The sequence below is a fragment of the Pseudonaja textilis genome, chromosome 4 (assembly GCF_049901715.1).
Source record: "Pseudonaja textilis isolate UNSWEBS1 chromosome 4, rPseTex1.2, whole genome shotgun sequence".
Taxonomy (NCBI): domain Eukaryota; kingdom Metazoa; phylum Chordata; class Lepidosauria; order Squamata; family Elapidae; genus Pseudonaja; species Pseudonaja textilis.
This window is the reverse complement of record NC_141993.1, coordinates 89,479,933-89,501,869: the sequence shown is the minus strand read 5'-3', so window position 1 is coordinate 89,501,869 and position 21,937 is coordinate 89,479,933. Positions and strand designations below refer to the sequence as shown.

Here is a 21,937-nt window from a genome sequence, read left to right as displayed (position 1 = left end):
CCGAACCCAAAGTAAAGATAATTAGAAATAATAAAAAAAAACAACACAAACCACGCTGAAGTAATTAACGCGGCAGACCAGGATGATAAATTGCAGACTTCCACAAGATAACGCAGCATGAACAGTTGGGAGGACGCCAAAACTCAACTAAGCCTCGACAAAAATAATGCGTGCTTTGTTTGCCACGCGCAGTTTGCCCTTTTAAACAGTCTTCCCAGCTGTAGCCCATGAAGGGGATCAGGGCCCTTTCCTCTCCGGTAAGCCATGTTGCTCCCTTCTCCATTCCTCCCTGCGTGCCCTAGGATAAATAGGAGATGGCCTTGGGTTTTTCTCTGAATGCCAAGGCCGGACTGTGCCCTTTCCCCAGTTTCCTCCACAGCCACCGGAGCCACACTCCCACTCCCTGTCAAGCTGCTGAATCTTCCCCTCAGAATCGGACTCCAACAAGGGCACGACGCCTTGTTTTCCCAAATAGACATTTGGGCTTGCCTCTGTGTCTCTTCCTTTGTGATCCTTGTTAGAGCCTCGACAAGGAGATTGTTATGAAAAACCCAGTTCTGGCCTTTCCAGAACAAATATTCTTCTACAGTGAGTGATATCTTAAGCCCCTTGTTCTCCTCTCCTCCTTTTTTTTTGTCGTTTTATAAACAAGCCAGGTAGGGTCGGGCTTCCTCAAGTGTCATTTCCCTGAATTTTCAACGGGAAGGGATTCAGGTGTCTCTTTTCTAAGTTTGAACCGTTCTGTAAATATTAGCGTAGCTGCAAATCCTCTCAGAAGCCAAACGAATAAAATTGACACAAATCACAGCTGCAATATCCGGTTAATTATGTATACAGTTCGAAAAGGGGATTAAAAGGATTTGCTTTTCCCTTGGAAAAATAAGAGAACTCTCAACGGCGAGCGGGTGGGGTAGAATCAGATAAAAGGTAGTCCTCGACTTCCGACTACAGCGGAGCCCCCCTCCACCAAAGTTTCCGTTCTTCAGCACGACGGTTGTTAAGCGAGCTTTTGCATTTCACGGCTTAAGTTAGTCACGCGGTTGCGAAGTGAACCTCGGCTTTGACTTTGCTCGTCCGAAGTTCGCAAACGGGTGTTGCTGAGAAACTGCAACCGTCATAAGTATGAGTCAGTGGCCAAGCACCCAAATTTTGATCGCACAACCCTGGGGATGCTACCAGTGGTCAGAAGTGTGAAAAATGGTCTTTTTTTTCCCCCCAGTGATGTGGTAACTTTGAACAGTCATTAAACAAATGGTTGTAAGTCAAGAACTAACCTGTAAAGTGTTTATTTCACTATCCCACAGTCCCAAGATTTTAAAGCAGTTTTCCCTTTCTGGCACGATTGAATTCTTAGCCTCTTCGGTATCTTTGATGCTGTTTTCCCCATGTCTGTCTTGTGTTCTGTAATATCCTTTTTGGGGCATCAAATCCTCACAGGTGCTAACTTTTCTCTCAGGTGAGGCAGGAAACATTTCTTGCACCAACACCTTACGTGACAGGTGCTTAGAGGACCGAAACCTGTCGAAGGGGGTCCGTAGAGATTCTCCATCCTCCAGGTCATGGTTGTCCTGAAGGTGCTTTCTCCTGGGGCCAACTGGATTTCCGTATTTTTTTTCTTCTGAAGATGTTTTGCTTCTCCTTGGAGAAGCTTCCTCAGCTCGGACAGGATTTCCTTCCATTCCCCACTATCAGAGCTGAAGAAGCTTCTTGGAGGAGAAGCGAAACGTCTTCAAAAGAAACAACAAAAAAGTCCAGTTGCCTCCTGAAAAAGCAGCTTTGGGGCTCCATGTGGCCTCGACAACCCTCTGAAAGGATGCAAATGATTTGCAAGGAATGTAAACCTTTCCATTCCCCACTATCCTGTCAGAGCTGAAGAAGCTTCTTGGAGGAGAAGCGAAACGTCTTCAAAAGAAAAAACAAACAAACAAGCAAGTCCAGTTGCCTCCAAAAAAGCAGCTTTGGGACAGTCAAGAAGAGAAGCAGCTTAAATCTAAGGAGAAATTTCCTGACAGTGAAAACGATTAACCAGAGGAACGACTTGCCACCGGAAGTTGTTGAATGCTCCAACACTGGAAGGTTTTAAGAAGAGATTGGACAACCGTTTGTCTGAAACGGTACAGTTTCCTCTCTGAGCAGGGGTGGGTGGGACTAGAAGACCTCTAAGGTCCCCCTTCCCACTCCGTTCTTCCGTTATAAAGCTCACCAAGTTTCCATTCAGGCTCCTGAGCTCGATGAAGGCTAATTGTGACGTGACTTTTTGGGCAAGAGAAGGTAGTCTGGCTTGGCTCGGGGTGGGGGCTCAATTTTTTTTTCCCCAACAGGCCTGCGAAAGGACCAGAGCAGATACGCAACGGAGTGGGGGTGAAAAAAAAGAAGTTATTTCTCCGAATTAAGCCAATTTGAGTGGCGACGTTCAGAAACGAAAGCCAGAACTTTGGCAGGGTCACAGTTGGGGCCTTTCCACACAAGCCTAGCCTTTTAACGTTGGGTGGGACACACCTTCCTCAGTGAAGGCAGACGTCAAGGCCCAAGGCCCCGTTGACGTCCCAACCCCCCCAGGAGCCTTCCTCTCTTCTCATTAAGGGCAACCTCAAACGGCGGTGGGCGAGGACCCCATGACGCAGGGGCCTTGTGTCCTTTCCATCTCTGCCACCACAAAAACAAGGGGGAATTGCCTGCCTGTTGGTCTCCGGGATGCAGAGACAGGCGAACAGCTTGGGCAGGGACTGAACGCTTGCAACTGCTTTCCTGTTTCCAAACCCAACCCCAAAAAGCTTCAGGTGTACATCCCAACCTCCTTTGCGTCAGACCTGGTGTAGAGGCACGTGGAGGGCGTTCTTTTGCACACACCCGTGTTCTGAAAGACTTCTGTAACCGCTCTGATATGCGGACAATGCACCCTTCTTTGGCATAGTTGCAGCAAAACTCTAGTGTTGCTCAAATTTGACCACCCGAAGATGGAGGGACCTTAATTCTCCTTAATTCTCACTCTGAGCTTGGTTGTTTGCCTTACAGATGTTTTGTCACCCAACTAGGTAACATCATCCGTGCTAGTAGGGAGTGGGGTTATATTGTATATAAACAGAGAACAAACCCCACTCCTTTCTAGCACGAATGATATAACTTAGTTCAGTGATGGCTAACCTTTCGGGGCTCCTGTGCCAAAAATTGTGCACGCGCTTGCGCACTCATGCTCGCATGCCAGTACCCAGAAGGCAATGCGTGCCCCCCCCATGCCCCGCTACGCATGTGTGCGCAATACCCAACCCTGCCCCCTTACCCGCACTATGCTTCACAGCTGATTTTCGGCTGGTTTGAGGCCTTTTTCGGCCTCCCAAAGGCTTGAGGGAGGCTTCTGCAGGCCGAAAATTAGGCCCATTTTGTCACTTCTGGTATTTTCAGAAAAACAGGAAGTGATGAAACGGGCTAGTTTTTGGCCTGCAGAAGCCTGCAGAAGCCTCCCTCAAGCCTTTGGGAGGCCAAAAAAAGGCCTCAAACTGGCCGAAAATAAGCTGTGAGGCGCACGCATGCGCAGTGAGGTAAGTGTGCCTGCCGCTCGCATGCCGGCACAAATGGCTCTGCCCTAGGTTCACCGTCACGGACCTAGTTGGATAATGAAGTGTGCAAGAAAACAGCCAAGCTCAGAGAGCTTCAAGGACCCACATTTGTCCTTCTTGTCTTCTGTGCCCTTCTTTTTCTCCTTTTCTACTCTGCAAATACCCTCTCTTCTGGACCGGTTGATGTTACCTAGCTGGGTCATGGAATGTCTGCAAAAAACCCCACCAAGCTCAGGTAGCATTGGTAAACTTAACCCATTTGGGTTGTGAAACATTAGATACAGATATAGACGAACAGAGTTGGAAGGGGTCATCTAGTCCAACCCACCACCCAAGCAGGAGACCCTGCACCACTTCTGAGAGATGGCAACCCAGTCTCTTTTTGAAAGTTTCCAGTGAGGAAACTCCCACAACTTCTGAAGGCAACTTCTGTTCCATGGATTGATTGTTCTCATTGTCAGGAAAAATTCTCCTTATTTCCAGGTTGAATCTCTCCTTGTTTAGTTTCCATCCATTATTCCTTGTCTGGCCTTCGGGTGCTTTAGAAAATAGCTTGACCCGCTTTCTCCTTTCTGTGGCAGCCTCTCAAATATTGGAAGATGCTGTCCTGTCTCCCCTGGTCCTTCTCTTCACTAGACTAGCCAGACCCAGTTCCTGCAACCGTCCATCGTAGGTTTTAGTCTCCAGTCCCCTCATCATCCTGGTTGCTCTTCTCTGTACTTTTTCTAGAGCCTCAACATCTTTTTTACATCTCTTCTTTGTGGCAAGCGCTGAGATATTGGAAGATGCTATCATGTCACCCCATCCTTCTTTTCCTTAAACTAGACATGTCTTCTGTCCAACCATGGTTTGCTCCGATGTCTTTCTTTCTTTTTCTTTCTTTCTTTCTCTCTTTCTTTCTTTCTTTCTTTTTCTTTCTTTCTTTTCTCTTTCTTTCTTTCTTTTCTTTTCTTTTCTTTTCTTTTTCTTTTCTTTTCTTTTCTTCTTTTCTTTTCTTTTCATCTTCTCTTTCTTTCTTTCTTTCTTTCTTATTCCTTCCTTGGCCTGTCTCCCTGTCCTTCTCTTCCCTAGACTAGCCAGGCCCAGTTCCTGCAACTGATTCTTATAGGTTTGAGTCTCCAGTCCCCTAATCCTCCTGGTTGCTCTTCTCTGTATTTTTCTAGAATCTCAACATCTTTTTTATAGCGTGGGGGGCAAAACTGGATGCAGGACTCTAGGTGTGGCCTTACTAGGGCTTTACAGAGTGGTATTAGTACCTCCCTTGAGCTTGATTGTATCCCTTTGTTAATACAATTTAGGATTGTACTGGCGTTTTTTGCCTGCTGCTGAAAGCAGCCAAGCTCAAAGAGCACCAGTGCCCCCACATTTATGGGATGCTCCACACAAGCTAGTCCGAGGGCCTTCAAACTTGACAGCTGGAAGACTTGTGGACTTCCAACTCCCAGAATTCCTGAGCTAACATGACCGGAGGAGGAATTCTGGGAGTTGAAGTCCACAAAGTCTTAAAAGACCCCCGCGCTAGGCTGCGCTTGGCCCTTTGGAGGGTCCTTGGGGCTCTCCGAGATCGGTGGTTTCCTTGCAAGACACTTCCTTGCCGAACTGTGTCACCTCATCAGTTCTAGTGAAGGAGGGAGGTTCGCTCTCAATTCTAGTCCTCAGCGTGGGTGGGAGTGATCCTGGAAGGCCCTCTTGGCTTCCCTCCACAGTTCTCGCCGGAAGGGATGCGGCCGATCCCAGAACATTTCTTCATCCATCCCGTCTTTTCTTGTGCAGGCATCCGAGGAAAAGGATTCCCCGATTCCTGATTGGTGGCTTCCCTGGTGAAGCCTTCCCCACTTCCGTTGTTTTAGATCGTTTTAATTTTTTCCTTTCCCGCGGTCGACCTAACGCCGCTGGGGGAAAGCGGTCCCTTGAGTTAAAAATTCTTAATCTTGGCTGCTGGTCCAGGCTTCCCCGCCAATTCCCCACCCACCCCTTCTTTTGTCTCCTATATTTATAATAACTTTTGCACTTCTCCGCTCCTTCCAGCATAACAAATCCTCCTCTGGGGAGGATAATGAATCCCAGATTAATCTGATTTTCTGCAAGCTATTTTCACTGCTGACTTTGTGAACCTTTGAACCTCAGCCTCCCAAGGGTGTGTGACTGAGATTTAGCAAGTATCCTATTTCTTTGTGGGCACCTGCGGTGCTTCCCAGCTGTTGTTGAAGAACAGGGTGTGGTCTCTCTTTTTATCTCCAGAACAACACACTGGTGAGGTAGGCCTGGCCCAAGTCACTCAATGAGCTTGTCTTGATCTCCGTCCAGTAATAGGTAGCCCTCGACGTACGACCACAGTTGAGTCCAACGCTTATGTTGCCAAGCAAGGCAGTTGTTAAGCGAGTTATGCCCCATTTTGCAATACTTTTTTTTTTGACACAGTTAAGACAATCACTGCACTTATTAAGTGAATCGGAGAGCGGGGATTAAGTGAATTTGGCTTCCTCCATTGACTGTGCTTGTCGGAAGCAGGCTGATAAGAGGGGAAGGGAAGATAGAAAAGAAGAAAGGGAAGGAAGGGAAGGAAAAAGAAAGGAAAGGGGAAAGAAGGAAAGGGAAGGAAAAAGGGATGAAAGAAAGGAAAAGAAAGAGAAGGGATCAAAGGAAAAAGGGAAGAAGGAAAGGAAAAGAAAGGGAGGGAAGGAAGGAAAAAGGAAATGGAAGGGAAGAAGAAAAAGAAAAGGGTGAGAAAAAGGAAAAGGGAGGGAAAGAAAAAGGGAAGAAGAAGAGGAAAAAAGGGAGGGAAGGAAAAAGGAAACGGAAGGGAAGAAAAAAGGAAGAAGGAAAAGAAAGGGGTGAGAGAAAGGAAAAGGGAGGGAAAGAAAAGGGAAGAAGAAGAGGAAAAAGGGAGGAAGGAAAAGGAAACGGAAGGGAAGAAAAAAGGGAAGAAGGAAAAGAAAGGGGTGAGAGAAAGGAAAAGGGAGGGAAAGAAAAAGGGAAGAAGGAGAGGAAAAGAAAGGGAGGGAAGGAAAAAGGGAAGAAGGAAAGGAAAAGAAAGGGGGAAGGAAAGGAAAAGGGAGGAAAGGAAAAGGAAGAAAGAGAGGAAAAGAAAGGGAGGGAAAGAAAGGGAAGGGAAGGAGAAAGGAAAGAAGGAAAGGGAAGGAAGAAAGGAAAGAAGGAAAAGAAAAGGAAGGGACAGAAGGGAAGGAAAAAGGAAAGACGGAAAGGAAAGGTAGAGGAGGAAAAAGAAAGAAGGAAAGGCAAAGAAGGGAGGGAAGAGAGATAGGAAAGAAGAGAGGAGAGATTGGGTTTGGGGTCTTCTTAACAGCAATTACAATTCTACTTTTTAGCCCTTCTCTCTAAGGTTACAAGATCATTTCCAGGCTCTACCCGTAATCCATATACCCATTCCCCCCTTTTTTTCTTTTTCTGGCAAAAAGTCCAGAAGGGGTTTCCAGTCGCTGCTGTATTGATTGTCCTTCCTCTCTAACCCACCAGGCAAATCCGCTTCCCCTGTTTCCCCGAAAATAAGACCCTGTCATATATATATTTTTTTGCCACCACAAAAGGCACCAGGTCTTATTTTGGGGGGGGGAATGTCATCTACTGACTAACCTCACTTGCGTGCGTTGCCCCCGGCCTCCTTTTTCGCTGTCAGAGGCCTTCAGGAATTCCTTCTTCTGTGGCTGGCAAGCCTTCCCTAAAGGCCTCTGCCGTCGATAAAAGAGCTTTGGATCGATCCAGAGCTTTGTAATCAGCTCCAGAGGCCTTCAGGGAAGCCTTGCCCAGCCTTCACGGCTGCAGAACAAATGGGCCGGCAAGGCAGGTGTCGGAGTGTGTGAGACCTGGCTACACCTGTCCAAAGGTAAGTAGTAGGGCAGCTCCACACCTCACACCCCCATCTCCACCCTAGCTTAATTTTTACCCATCCATTCTGGAGTGGGTGGGATCTCAATTAGGGCTTATTTTGGGTTGTAGGGCTTATATTAGGCATGCATGTAAAAAAAATCAAGATAGGGCTTATTTTCAGGGTAGATCATATTTTGGGGGAAACGGTAATACTAATTTTAAAAACACCCCAATTTCTGCTTCCTTCTCTTTATTTTCTCTCTTGGGAATAATAATTTTTTTAAAAAAAGGTTTACAGCCCCCTCAGGTTCTGTTTTTGTGTGTTTGCCATCCGGCTTTGTGCTACAAAGAGCGTCAGAGCCCACGATAACGTCCCATGGACACACAAGGGCCCCGTTTGTAACGGTGTGTGTTTTGTGAGATTGAATTGACCTCTTCAGCCCAGGTGCCGTTGTGCGGCTTTACCTCCAGAAAGGTGCAGGTTGTGGGAAAATCCAGCCGCTTCAGCTGGGCGAGCCCTTCTCCCACTCACCCCTCCCCGACTTACTCACAGCTTACTCAGGGCCCAAGCGGATGTCTGTCACCCATCCCACAGGGGAGAACTTTCCCCCGCTTCCTGAGGGCTGCCAGCAAAAAGGTAGTCCTCCACTTAACGGCCACAATTCAAGCCCAAGATTTCCATGGAGAGGCAGTTCAGTGAGCTCTGCCCCGCTTTACGCCTTTTCTTGCCACCGCTGTTAAGTGAATTGCTGCGGTTGTGGAGTTAAGTAACCCTGTGGTTAAAGCGGATCCAGCTTCCCCGTGGACTTCGCTGGTCAGACGGCCGCAGAAGGGGGATCGTGTGAGCCCCGGGACAGTGTTGCAAGCATGAGTCAGCCGCTAACATCTGAATTTGGATCCCGCGACCATGGGGATGCTCGCAACAGTCACAAGTGTGAAAAAGGGCAATACGTTACTTTACTCAGTGCCCTTGTAATTTGGAACGGTCACTAAATAAAACCGTTGCAAGTCGAGAACTGCCCGCCTTCTCTTCCTAAGACTGGGAAATTTGACTGGAAATAGAAGAATGAGACGAAAGGGCGAAGAGCAAGCGGGAAACCCACGGAAGAAAATGAGTTCCCTTGGGTGGACTGAGATAGAAGAGTAGAATGACAGAGTCGGAAGGGGCCTTGGAGGCCATCTAGTCCAGCCCCCTGCACAAGCAGGAAACCCTATACTATTCCAGACGAGTGGCTGGCCAGTTTCTTCTTAAAAGCCTCCAGTGATGATGCACCCACAACTTCTGGTGGCAAAATGTTCCACGGATTAATTGTTCTCACCGTTAAGAAATTCCTCCTTAATTCCACGTTGCTTCTCTTCTTGATCGGTTTCTACCCGTCGCTTCTTGTCCTGCCTTCAGCGGCTTTGGAGAAGAGCTTGATTGCCTCTTCTTTGGGGCAGCCCCTGAGATACTAGAAGACTGCTATCGTGTCCCCCCCACAGTCCTCTTTTCATTAGACTGGACACATCCAATTCCAGCAACTGTTCTTCGTATATTTTAGCCTCCACCCCACTAATCATCATTGTTGCTCTTCTTTGCACTTTTTCCAAAGCCTCAACATCTTTTTTGTAATGTGGTGATCCTGGCCGGCTTAAGGTTGACTCATCCTTCCATCCTTCCAAGATCTGTAAAATAAGGACCCAGATTCTTTGGGGGCAAATATGCTGACTCTGTGAACCACTTAGAGAAGGCTGTAAAGCCCTGTGAAGTGGCATATAAGTCTAAGTGTGATTCCTTTCCTTCCTTCCTTCCTTCCTTCCTTCCTTGTGGTTAGAATGCAATATTGCAGGCTAACTCACTGCCCACAGCCGGTAGTTCGATCCTGACTGGCTGAAGTTTATCCTCATAAGTCTTAAGTGCTATTGCCCTTCCTTCCTTCCCTCCCTCCCTCCCATGGTGGCACATTGGTTAGAGTGCAGCATTGTAGACAAATTCTGCCCACAGCCAGGGGTTCGATCCTGGGCAGCTCAAGGTTGATGCAGCCGTGTATCCTCCCAAGGTGGGTAAAACTAGGACCCAGATCGTTGAGGGCAAGAGGCTGACTCTGCAAACGGCTTAGACAGGGCTGGAAAGCACTATGAAGTGCTATATAAGTCTAAGGGCTATTGCCTTTCCTTCCTTCCTTCCTTCCTTCCTTCCTTCCTTCCTTCCTCCCTCCCTTCCCTCCCCTCCCTCCCTCCCTCCCTTCCTTCCTTCCTTTCCTCCCTCCTTCCTTCCTTCCTTCCTTCCTTCCTTCCTTCCTTCCTTCCTTCCTTCCTCCCTCCTCCCTCCCTCCCCCCTTCCTTCCTTCCTTCCTTCCTTCCTTCCTTCCTCCTCCCCTCCCTCCCTCCCCTCCCTCCCTCCCTTCCTTCCTTCCTTCCTTCCTTCCTTCCTTCCTTCCTTTCCTCCCTCCCTCCCTCCTTCCTTCCCTCCTTCCTCCCTCCTTCCTTCCTTCCTTCCTTCCTTCCTTCCTTCCTTCCTTCCTTCCTTCCTTCCTTCCTTCTTTCCCTCTGGGCCCTCTCTCTCTCCTTCCTTCCTTCCTTCCTTCCTCCCTCCTCCCTCCCTCCCTCCCTCCCTCCCTCCCTTCCTTCCTTCCTTCCTTTCCTCCCTCCTCCTCCTTCCTTCCTTCCTTCCTCCCTCCCTCCCTCCCTCCTTCCTTCCTTCCTTCCTTCTTAAAGGCATATAAGTCTAAGTGCTATTGCTATTGCTATTCACTGTGGGCACTCCAGGTGCTGAAGTCCATACACTGTAAAGCTGCCAGCGTTGAAGAAATAGCTGAGGACAGCACAGAATCACCTCTCAAGGGAAGGAATGGAAAGAGGCTGTAAAAAGGTGGAACTGCCTCGTTTCAGCGTCTCGTTGCACAGGGGATGGCGAATTTCAGCCCAATCCTGGCAACGGGCTCCGACTTTGAAAGTAATTTCAAGCGGCTGGTGGCCGTTCCAAGACTTGCTCGCTTGTAATCCTGACCAAACAGAGGAGCGGGGTGGGGGTGGGGAGTAGCAGGGCTGTTGCATAACCCCTCTTAGCCCGGACTTCCTCAAGGAACGCTGCTGCATCGGCTCTGACCCCGTTGCTTTACCCAGCTGCCTTCGAAAGGTTTCGTTCGTTCGTCCTGAAGAGGAAAAATAGGATCTGCAGACTTTCCAAGCCTTCTTCCCCCCACCCCCCCCCCACACACACAATTTGCCCCATGCAATTTCTCCCTCTCCCTGTCATCTATTCCTTGTCTGACAAATTCCTTGTGTGTTCAATCACACTTGGCCAATAAAGAATTCTATTCTATTCTATTCTATTCTATTCTATTCTATTCTATTCTATTCTATTTCTATTCTATTTCTATTCTATTCTATTTCTATTCTATTCCTATTTCTATTCTATTCTATTCTATTCTATTCTATTCTATTCTATTCTATTCTATTCCATTCCATTCCCATTCCCATTCCCATTCCATTCCATTCTATTCTCTATTCTATTCTATTCTATTCCTATATCCCAATATTCTATTCTATTCTATTCTATTCTATTCTATTCTATTCTATTCTATTCTATTCTATTCTATTCTATTTCATTCTAATTCTATTCTATTCTATTTCTATTCTATTCTATTCATTTCTATTCTATTCCTATTCCTATTTCTATTCTATTCTATTCCATTCCATTCCATTCCATTCCATTCCATTCCATTCCCATTCCCATTCCCATTCCATTCCATTCTATTCTCTATTCTATTCTATTCTATTCTATTCTATTCTATTCTATTCTATTCTATTCTATTCTATATCCCAATATTCTATTCTATTCTATTCTATTCTATTCTATTCTATTCTACTCTATTCTATTCATTTTCTCCATTCTGTTCTATTGTATTCATTTTCTGCATACTATTCTATTCTGTTCTGTTCTGTTCTGTTCTGTTCTGTTCCGTTCCATTCTAATTCTATTCTAATTCAATTCTATTCTATTCTATTCTATTCTATTCTATTCTATTCTATTCTATTCTATTCTATTCTTTTCCCCTATTCTATTCTATTCTACTCCACCCCATCCCATCCCATCTTCTGTTATTCCATTCCTATTGCTATTCCCTTCCATTCGATTCCGTTTCAATAGTTTGTTCTATTCCTATTCCTATTCTGTTCCACTCTATCTGATCTACTCTGTTTTATTCCTACTACTCTACTCTTCTCCACTCTGCTCTATGTTTTACTCCTACTCTACACTAATCTAAGTTTTATTTCTACTGTATGTTTTACTCCTACTCCGCTCTACTCTACATTTGATTCCTATTCGGCGTTTGATTCCTACTCTAAGTTTTGAATTGAATTGAATTCTTTATTGTCACTGTACGGATATACACAGCATGCACACACAACGAAATTCACATAACCCCCAGAGACCAGACTCAACACGCACACACACGGGACAATCCCCCAAACAACCTCCCCACCCGCCAAAATCCCCCGCCTCCTAAAAACACACCAGAGACCAAGTAATACTGTCCAACAGCTCCCCGATGGTGGGTCCTTAAGTTCATTTGTTAAGGGCAATTATAGCTCCCAGATTAAAAAAAATATATATCTTTTTCTTTTTTTATTCCTTTTCATTATTCCATTTTTTTTTTCATTTGTTTTATTTTATTTTGTTTTATTTTTTTCTTCCCGAACAAGAAAACTTCCAACAGCTGAATGGAAGGAACGAAAGAACCAAGGCCCCTAAACCTCTCTTCATTCCTTGTGGTGAACATCCAGGCTCTCAGGTTTTGTTCCCAACCGGCAGAGGTCCAAGTTCACCATTTCTCCGCCCCAATGCCACATTTCCCTTTTCTTGCTCTCCAGGTAAACAAACCGGACGCTTGCGAGCAAGAAACGGAAGCTTCTGTAAGCTCAGAGGATCCTTCACCTTCACCAGGCGCTTCGGTCGTCCCCAATCCGGGCCAAGGGGGTGCCAGCGGCCCCTGTGCCCCGACGGAGGCTCAGTGGAATGAGAGAAGCCAACCGGAGCACGCAAGCGATCTGAAGCATCAGCTGTCCTTGGGGGCTGGTGTTAAAGGTGAGGATCTCGGGTTTCGCACCTGGCACCTGGTTTTTTTTTTTTTTCATTCTTCCCCCCTTTGCTCCTTTTAGAATTCCATCTAGTTCCTTTACTTTATTGTCATTGCAGCTCGTGCGACAAAATGAAATGCCATCTTCGGTGTGCGTGACAACTATAAAAAAATAAATAAAACATGCTCACACATCCTTCACATTCTATACACATTTAATTGATAAACTCCCAACATCACACCAACACTGCACTAGATAGCAGAATTCAATAGAGTTCCTGCCCTGGAATAGAAGCTGTTTTTCAGCCTATTTGTCCTGGTTTTTATTATTATCCTGTACCGCCTGCCAGGTGGTAATAGTTCTAAAAAAAAGGCTTCCCAGGATGAGGTGGATCTTGGAGGATGTTTTGAACTTTTCTTAAGGCAGCGGGAGCTATAAAGCTCTTCCAAAGAGGGGAGAGGGCAACCCATGATCCTCTCGGCAATGACGTTAACCCTCTGGAGCGCTGTCCTATCTGCCCCTGTGCAATTGGCAAACCAGGCGCGGTAAGTTAAAATACTCTATGGTGCAGTGGTAGGTCTCCAGCAGTTTTTCATTCAGTTGTTGTTTCCTGAGAAGCCTCAGGTACTATGTTTCCCTGAAAATAAGACCCTGTCTTATGTATTTTTGCCTCAAAAAAAAAAGCACCAGGTCTTATTTTCGGGGGATGTCATCCACTGACTAACCTCACTTGCGTGTGTCGCCCACGGCCTCCTTTTCGCTGTCAGAGGACTTCAGGAACTTCTTCTTCTGTGGCCGGCAAGGCTTTTCTGAAGGCCTCTGCAGCCAATAATAGAGGCCTTCAGGACAGCCTTTCCAGCCTTGCTGGCTGCAGAAGAAATGGACCGGCAAGGCAGGGTGTGCGATCCCTGGCTACAACGGTCCAAAGTTAAGCAATAGAGCAGCTCCAACCCCGTCATCCTCACCCTAGCTTAATTTTTACCCGTCCACTCTGGAGTTGGCAGGATCTTAATTAGGGCTTATATTGGGCACACCTGTAAAAATCAAGCTAGGACTTATTTTCAGGGTAGGTTGTATTTTTTTGGGGAAACAAGGTAGTACAACCGCCGCTGGGACGTTTTGATCAGTGCTGCAATGTGAGCGCCCCAAGGTCATATCCTCTATTAGGGTAACTACTAGAAACTTAAAACTGGCCGTTTGCTCCACTCGGTTTCTATCGCTAAGCAAGGGCTGGAGGTCCGATCGATTCCTTCTGTCGTCCACTATAGTCTATCCAAGAGGCACGAGTGCCTTTACTTTCCCGGCCGCTGTCCTGCTCGGAAACTTTGCAGATCAAACGGCAATCTGTTTTCCAGGATTTCAATCGCGTCAACCTGTAAGCCCGTATTTCTCAACTTTGGCATGTGGAAGCCTCCATGTTGCAATCTCCAGGCTGCAGGTTTTCTGGACAAGGTGACCTCAGTTTTTTTTTGTTTTTTTTTTCCCAATTGGGAAATCATTTTACATTTCCAGGTAGGAGGAGGGTTTGTTTCAAAATTCTTACGCTTCCCAGCTCTGGGAAGTGTCGATTCATTTTTTATTTTATTTTTTGGAAGCGTCTTTTGAAAGTCTTCAGCCTCAGGGTAGCGACAGGAAATCCGTCTTTATCACTACATCTGGGAACCAGAATCACCGATGAACCGTCTTTGTCTTGAAATAAAGTTTTGGAGCTGGATTTTAGGTAAAAGAAAAGAAAACGAACGCCAGTGAATATTCCTTAAAAACAGAATAACAGAGTTGTAAGGGACCTGGGAGGTCTTCTAGTCTAACCCCCTCCCTGCTCAGGCAGGAATCCTATACAAATGGCTGCCCAATCTCTTCTTAAAAGCCTCCAGGGATGGAACGCCCACAACTTCTGGTGGCTAGGAGTTCCACTGGTTAATTATTCTCACAAGCAGGAAATTTCTCTTTATTTTTTAAGGGATTCCATCCCAACAGTGGAATCCTACCTGTTCTTAGCGGTTCGGTGATCGTGCACGCACCTATCGCGCACACGCAGCTTTCCACACACGCAGCTGAGGCCTGCCGCGCCAATCGGCTGGGAGGATAAAGAAGAGAAAAGCGCAAGGGGCAGGTTGGAGGGCCAATTTTGCATTTTTCTCCTCTTTCTCCTCTCAGCCGATTGAGTCTTTTTTCCCCTACTCCTCTCAGCTATATCGTAGGAGGTTTTATTTACTACCGGATCAGCCGAACCGGTCTGAACCGATAGCATATCACCCTGGTTGCTATCCTTGATTCATTTCCATCCGTTGCTTCTTGTCCTGCCTTCTGGTCCCGTGGAGAATAGGTTGACCCCCCCCCCTCTTCTTTGGGGCAGCCCCTTAGGTCAGGATTCGCCAACCTTTTGGACCTCAGGGACCACCAAACTCATAATTTTAAATCCCACAGATCCCTAAATATGAATTTTGACTGACGGTGGCTTGCTGACCTCGGTGGGAAAGTCAGTCACATGTTCCAGAGCTGCAGGAGTCACAGAACTGGACTTTTGGACATCGCGGAGCAGCTGCTCCTCCACCCGGGTGCACCGGCCTGCCATGGACTGGAGGAGCTTCTCTGGGATGACCAAAGCGCCAGTCCTGTGACTCCTGCAGCTCTGGAATACGGGACCGACTTTCCTACCAACGTCCGCAAGCCACCCTGGGGCGGATTTCCCTCCCTTATAATTGGTCTCACCTTCTAGTTCCAGCTCGCGTGGCTCTACTCAAGGTAAGGTCTGTGCTCGGCCGAAAGGTGGGAGCCAGCGGGCGGGTGGGCCATGTGGGTGGCGCAGCCTTGTGTTCCCACACAGCCTGGATTAATCGCTTTTTTGGGGTGAGGGGAAACATTTCTTTGAGGACCACCAAAACTTTCTTGCGGGCCACCAGTGGTTTCCGGCCTACCGATTGGCGATATTGCAAGCCTGCTATCACGTCACCCGTAACATATAGGTTACACAACCTCCTACTCTAGGCCTTGACTGATCATGGAAGGAGAAGTAGCTAACAAATCTTGGGAGCGGTTTTGAACGTGGGAGCGGAGTTGGATCCTCTTCAAGGCCTCTGTGGTCCAGCATGCTTGCAGAGGCCAACCAGTTGCCTTTTTTTTTTTTTTTTGAAAACCCCAAAATAAGAACAAATTCAACAGTCCCTGTTGACTTCTCCAACGGTCACGATGGGGTCATCTTAATCCTCAGGCGTTGATGACGGCCTCCTTGTTCCCAGGTTTTCCCTCACACAAATCCAACGTTGTGCAGGGGCCCGCTTGTGCGTGCTCTGTTCCTAGGCATTGGTAAATATTGCTAAGCGGTTTGGTCTAGTGGGTAGGGCACCAGGCTAGAAGCTCTAAGATGTGAGTTCTGGTCCCAGCTTAGCTATGAAAAGCCGGCTAGGTGACTTTGGCCCGATCACCAGGAGACGGTGAGTTCTAGTCCCGCCTTAGGCTTGGTTTTCAGGGGTGGCTTTGGGCCACCCCTGAGTTCTAGTCCTACTTTAGGGACGAAAGCCAGGTGGGTAACTTTGAGCCAACCAGCCAGAGACGGTGAATTCTACTCACTCTAGGCATGAGTGCCAACTGGATGACTTTGGGCCAGTCCCTCCCTCTCCCTCTCTCCCTCCCTCCCCCTCTTTCTCTCTCCCTCTCCTCCTCTCCCTCTTCCTCCTTTCTTCTCTCCCTCCCCCTTTCCCTCCCTCCTCATTCTCCCTCTCCCCCTCCTTCCCTCCCCTCTTTCTCCCTCCCCTCCCTCCTTCCCTCCCCTCTTTCTCTCCCTCCCCTCCCTCTCCCTCCTCTCTTTCACCCACTCCCTCCCCCTCTCTCCCTCTTCCTCTCCCTCTTCCTCTCCCTCCCTCTTCTCTCTCTCTCCCTCCCCTCCCTCTCCTTCCCTTCTTCCCTTCCCCTCTTCCTCCTCCCCATCCCTCTCTTCTCTCCCTCCCCTCCCTCTCCCTCCTCTCTCGCTCTCTCCCTCCTCTCCTCTCCCCTCTTCTCTCTCCTCCCTCCCTCTCCCTTTCCCTCCCCTCTTTCCTCCTCCCCTCCTCTCTTCTCCCCTCCCCTCCCTCTTCCTCCTCTCTCGCTCTCCTTCCTCTCCTCTTCCTCTCCCTCCTCTCTTCTCTCTCTCCTCCCTCCCTCTCCCTCTCCCTCCCTTCTTCCCTCCCCTCTCCTCCTCCTCCCCTCCCTCTCTTCTCTCCCTCCCTCCCTCTCTCTCTTTCATCCCAACCTGCCTCGCAGGGTTGTTGTGGGGAAATTAGGAGAAAGCAAGACCGTGGCGGGTGTTGTCTGCCTCGAGTTAGCACCAAGAAGAGTTTCTGGGTTTTTCCTGCAGTTTTTCCTCCTCCTTCCTTCAGGAGACCTTGAGGCCGCCCGGGGCTCCAGAGCGGGCTGAATGGCCTCATCTTGGCTTCCCGTTGCCTTTGGGGGAAAATTAACGGCATGCCCTCAAACCTCCCCCTTCAGCAAAAATTTCCTAGCCCCGAGTAGCCCCCAAAGAGGCTGGAAAAGCATCCCGCGGACACCGAGGCCTTTCTCCTTGCCAGGTTGTATTGTTATTGGACTACCGAGGCTTTCCTTGATCATCTTTCCATCCGGGATGAAGGATGCCGTTTCTCTTCCCCCCCAATCCCCATTTCCACACACACACACCCACCTCCAGCCCCGTCAAATTCAAAGTAAATAAATCAGCAAACGCCGCTTTCTCCGCCTGCCCCCACCGTTCGCTTACACAAGTGGGAATGTGTCAAGCATTCGTTGTCCTCTTTCTTGGAGGCCGGGACGAATTTCCACAGGGGTTGCAGCGAGCCTGGAAAAATAAAAAATTAAAAAATTAAAACCAAAACTCAAAAACTTTTCTTTGGAATTGTCACGACTAATAAGTGTTTTCACGCGATGTCTTTCTTTTTTGCTCGTTTCCGATGCCCCGCTTCAATCAAATTTGCGGCGAGAAACTTTTCAGGAAGCATTCCCTGTGGTGAAACCGTGCCGTTTTTGAGGGACCCAGACATGCGGGCTGGGGTGGGTTCGAGGCAGCCCTCCCACCCGAAGCTTGAAAACTCTTCCAAGGGGTTTTAACCTTTCCCAGGGCTGGATTTTAATTTGCTGGGAATCGCGGAGCTAATTGGAGAGAATTTCCGGAGGCCTCGTTTTTGCTTTTCAGCAAAGCTGTAATTATTATTATTATTATTTCTTCAGGTAATCGGTCGGGTTAAAGCGGATTTTTTTTTTTGGAAAAACGGCTTTTTAATTTTTTTATTTTATTTTATTTTGCTGGTCCGATGCCCTCTGGAGGCTGTTTGCACTGTAAGATAAGCTGCGCTGATCCCTGCCCAAGCTAACACAGTAAATCTCCCACTGCAAACAAAAGCCTTACCCAGGGTGGAAATATTGAATAGTGACAGGGTAACCACGACAGCAAAGGTTCAGCTTAGTTTATTTCTGGGGTTTTGGCAAATGGCGGTATAACCTCCTTTCGGTGTCCCTCTCGGCCTCCTGCCTTCCTTCCTTTCCTTTCCCCACATGATCAAACACAAACTCCGTTTCTTGGGGATTTTTCCTGGTCCCTGTTCTTCCTGCACTTGCCAGACCGAATCGGGGCAAGTCCAGATCCTTTTTGCGGACTGGAGGATCAGGTGATTTTTTTCAGCTGCTGCCGGGGTGTGTGTGTGTGTGTGTGTGAGGAGCCAGTGGGTTCCTGAGCTGCCGGATTCCACCGAATTTTATTTCCCCTCTGCCAAAATTACCCAGAGCAGAGGTGGTGAATTCAGCAGGTACTGACCAGTTCTGGAGAACCGGCAGCGGAAATTTTGAGTAGTTCGGAGAACCGGCCAATCTCACCTCTGACTGGAGATTTTACAGCAGTGATGACGAAACTTTCTGTTGTGATGTGGTGAAAGCAGGGGTGGGATTCTACTAGTTTGCACGTATTTGCTAGAACCGGTTGTTAACATTCTAAGCAGTTCGGAGAACCGGTTGTTAGAAGAAATTACTGGCCTAATCCTGTCAGGAAGGCAGGAAGAAAACATTCTGGTGTTGCTTACAGAAACTGCCTCTCCGTTAACCCTGATTACATTCTTGGCAGGACTAAACTTCCCGTCTCAGGAACTTCTCTGGAGTTTGTTTCCCCTCCTTTGCTGGTACTTTGCTTGTGTGGAGTGACCATTCAAAGTTACAGTGGCACTGAAAAAAGTGACTTGCGACCATTTTTCACGCTTACGACTGTTGCAGCATCCCCACAGTCATGAGAGGCCAGGCGAGGAGATGCGTGCCTCGATGTGAGTGATATTGAGTTGGCCACGCCCAGTCAATAACATGACCACCAAGCCATGCCCACCACCTAAGCCACACCCACAGAACTGGTGGCTAAAATTTTTGAATCCCACCCCTGGGTGAAAGCGTGCATGCATCAGCACCCATGATGCAATGCGCCCCGCCCCCTGCGCATGAGTGTACAACACTCCGCCCTCTTACCCGCACTGCTCATGCGTGTACCTTCCAGCGGATTTTCGGCCCGTTTGAGGCCATTTTTGCCCTCCCGGAGCTTGAGGGAAGCCTCTGTGGCCTCAGGAGGCTGAAAAAAATGGGCCTTCCGGAAATACCGGAAGTGCCCATTTTCAGCCTCCAGAGGGCCTGTGGAGCCTGGGAGAGGCTGTTTTCACCCACCCGGATGCTCGGGGGAAGCCTCTGGAACCGCGAGAGGCTGAAAACAGTCCCTTCAGCACTTCGGCCCGTTTTTCAGCCTCCCGAGGCCTCACAGGCTTCCCTCCAGCCTCCAGGAGGGCAAAAATGGCCTCAAACGGGCCGAAAATCAGCTAGGAGGCGTGCACATGTGCAACGCAGGTAAGATTGGCTGGGGCTCATGTGCCAGCACAAATGGCTCTGCGTGCCACCTGTGGCCCGCGTGCCGTAGGTTCACCATCACGGTTTTACAGTACGCTTCCCTGCCATGTCCACAGAACCGCTAGTAAAAAAAAAAAAAAATTGAATCCCACCACTGGTCCAGATGTACACCTCGCTCAGCTTAACAGAATAAATTAACAGAATAACCGAGTTGGAAGGGACCCTTGGAGGTCTTCTAGTCCAACCCGCTTGCCCAAGCGAGATCATCCTATACCATCCCAGGCAAATTGGTTGTCCAATTTATACATGAAAACCTCCCAACGATTGGAGAATCCACAACTATGGATATTCTCAAATCCTCCAGATGGCGGTTGCCCAAAGTTTCTTTTCAACCGACTTCTTCGGTTCTTGGTTTAATAAATAAACTGACCCCCCCTCGTCCATGTGACATTCCTTCATGTATTGGAAGACTGCGATCCGGTCTCCCCTAAGCCTTCCCTTTGCTAGGCTAATCATCGCTAGTTTCCTTTACTCGGGGGTCTTCAACCTTGGCAACTTTGAAGACTTGTGGACTTCAACTCCCAGAATTCCCCTTTTTTTTCTCTTAACCTCCTCAAGTGGAGAGAGATTGCAGAGGAAGGGTTTACAAGAGAGTAAGCTCTGCTGGCTGGGGGATTCTGGGAGTTGAAGTCCACAAGTCTTCAAAGTTGCCAAGTTTGGGGGCCTCTTCCTTAGCTGTTCGTTATATGTTTTAGCCTCCAGCTCCCCCTAATCCTCTTAGTTGCTCTTCTTTGCACCTGTTCCAAAGTCTCAATGTCTTTTTATGTTGGGGTGACCAAAAGAGCAAAAATATTCTATTGTTTTCCCCTGTTCTATTATTTTCCTCCTATTCTATTCTATTCTATTCTATTCTATTCTATTCTATTCTATTCTATTCTATTCTATTCTATTCCCCTATTGTATTGTATTGTATTCCCTATTCTATTCTATTCTATTCTATTCTATTCTATTCTATTCTATTCTATTCTATTCTATTCTATTCTATTCCCCTATTCTATTCTATTCTATTCTATTCCCCTGTTCTATTCTTTTCCCTATTCTGTTCTATTCTATTCTATTCTATTCTATTCTATTCTATTCTATTCTATTCTATTCTATTCTATTCTATTCTATTCTATTCTTCTATTCTTCTCTTCTCTTCTCTTCTCTTCTCTTCTCTTCTCTTCTCTTCTCTTCTCTTCTCTTCTCTTCTCTTCTCTTCTCTTCTATTCTCTGGCCACCAAAACTGGACGCAGTATCCCAAGTGTGGTCTTAACAAGGCCTTATAAAGCGGTATTAACACTTCACATGATCTTGATTCTATCCCTCTGTTCATGCAGCCTAGGATTGCGTTGGCGTTTTTTGGCAGCTTCAGCACTCCGCTGGCTCCTATTTAAGTGATTGTCCACTAGGACTCCAAGATATCCCTTCTTACAGTTCCTGGTTCCTACCGCTTTCTAGCCGTGGCCAGCGTTCTAGGACCAAGGCGGGTGCGGTAAGACTGCACCTCTGAAGTATGTTTCAAGCCAGCTGTGTCTATATTCTTGGATCACACTGACTTTTTTTCTGCCACGGATTCTTTACCGCTCATTTCCACGAGGGGAAGAGCTGTCCTCCTCGTGATCTGGCGGCCGGTCTCGTTTCTCTGTTTTCCCGATGGAGGGTTGCTTGCTTGGATCGCGTCAGACAGAGGGCAATCACAGAAAAAGATTGAACCACAACGTTACTAAAGCGTGCCCTTGCCCTCCCCACGACACCGTTCCAGCACTTCTGCATAATTTAGAATACTTTAATTTTTCCTAACAGCTGATGTCTTTGAAGAAAGGAAGAAATATGCCCAGATGGATGGATGTTGTTTTGGGCAGGGAGTGGGATCTGCAAAATAAATCGAACAATACAGTACAGGTGTTGGGAGGTAAAACAGGATTTTAAAGAAGAAGGAAGCCAAATACTTCTCTATGTTCTATGTAGCTTTAAAGAAAAAGAACAAGGTAGCCCAGGCAGGATGAGTTTGGTCTAGTGAGTTAAGATACCAGACTAGAAATGGGAGACAGTGAGTTTTAGTTCCGCCTTAAGCATGAAAGCCGGTTGGGTGACTGGGCCAATCACCAGGAGATGGTGACTTATAGTCCCGCCTTAGGCATGAAAGCCGGCTGGGTGACTTTGCACCAATCATCAGGAGCTGGTGAGTTCTAGTCCCGCCTTAGGCATGAAAGCCAGCTGGGTGACTTTGGGCCAATCACCAGGAGCTGGTGAGTTCTAGTCCCGCCTTAGGCATGAAAGCTGACTGGGTGACTTTTGCATCAAACACCAGGAGACTGTGAGTTATCGCCCCGCCTTAAACATAAAAGCCGGCTGGGTGACTTTGGGCCAGTTCCTCTCTCTCATCCCAACCCAGGGCTGTCGTGGGGCATACAGGAGGAAGAAGTTGTTGTGGGCTGTTGTTGGGCATATTGGAGGAAGAAGGTGTGTTGGATGAGTTTTCCACATTGTTATAAGTAATAATAAAGGTGAGAATTTAGATGGATGGATAGATAGATGATAGAGAGATGGATGGATGGATAGATAGATAGATGGTAGATGGATGGATGTACAGATAGATGATGGAT

At 47.6% G+C, this 21,937-nt stretch overlaps 1 protein-coding gene across 3 annotated transcripts in view; it reads left to right on the top strand.

Moving 5' to 3' along the window:
* The window catches only part of DIS3L2 (DIS3 like 3'-5' exoribonuclease 2), a 202,045-nt gene that overhangs the window by 62,802 nt on the left and 117,306 nt on the right, over positions 1-21,937 (top strand). For all 3 annotated transcript variants that reach the window (XM_087933659.1, XM_087933657.1, XM_087933658.1), the window contains exon 7: positions 12,243-12,456. In XM_087933659.1, the coding sequence (XP_087789785.1) occupies positions 12,243-12,456 (214 nt within the window). The remainder of the gene's footprint in view (positions 1-12,242; positions 12,457-21,937) is intronic.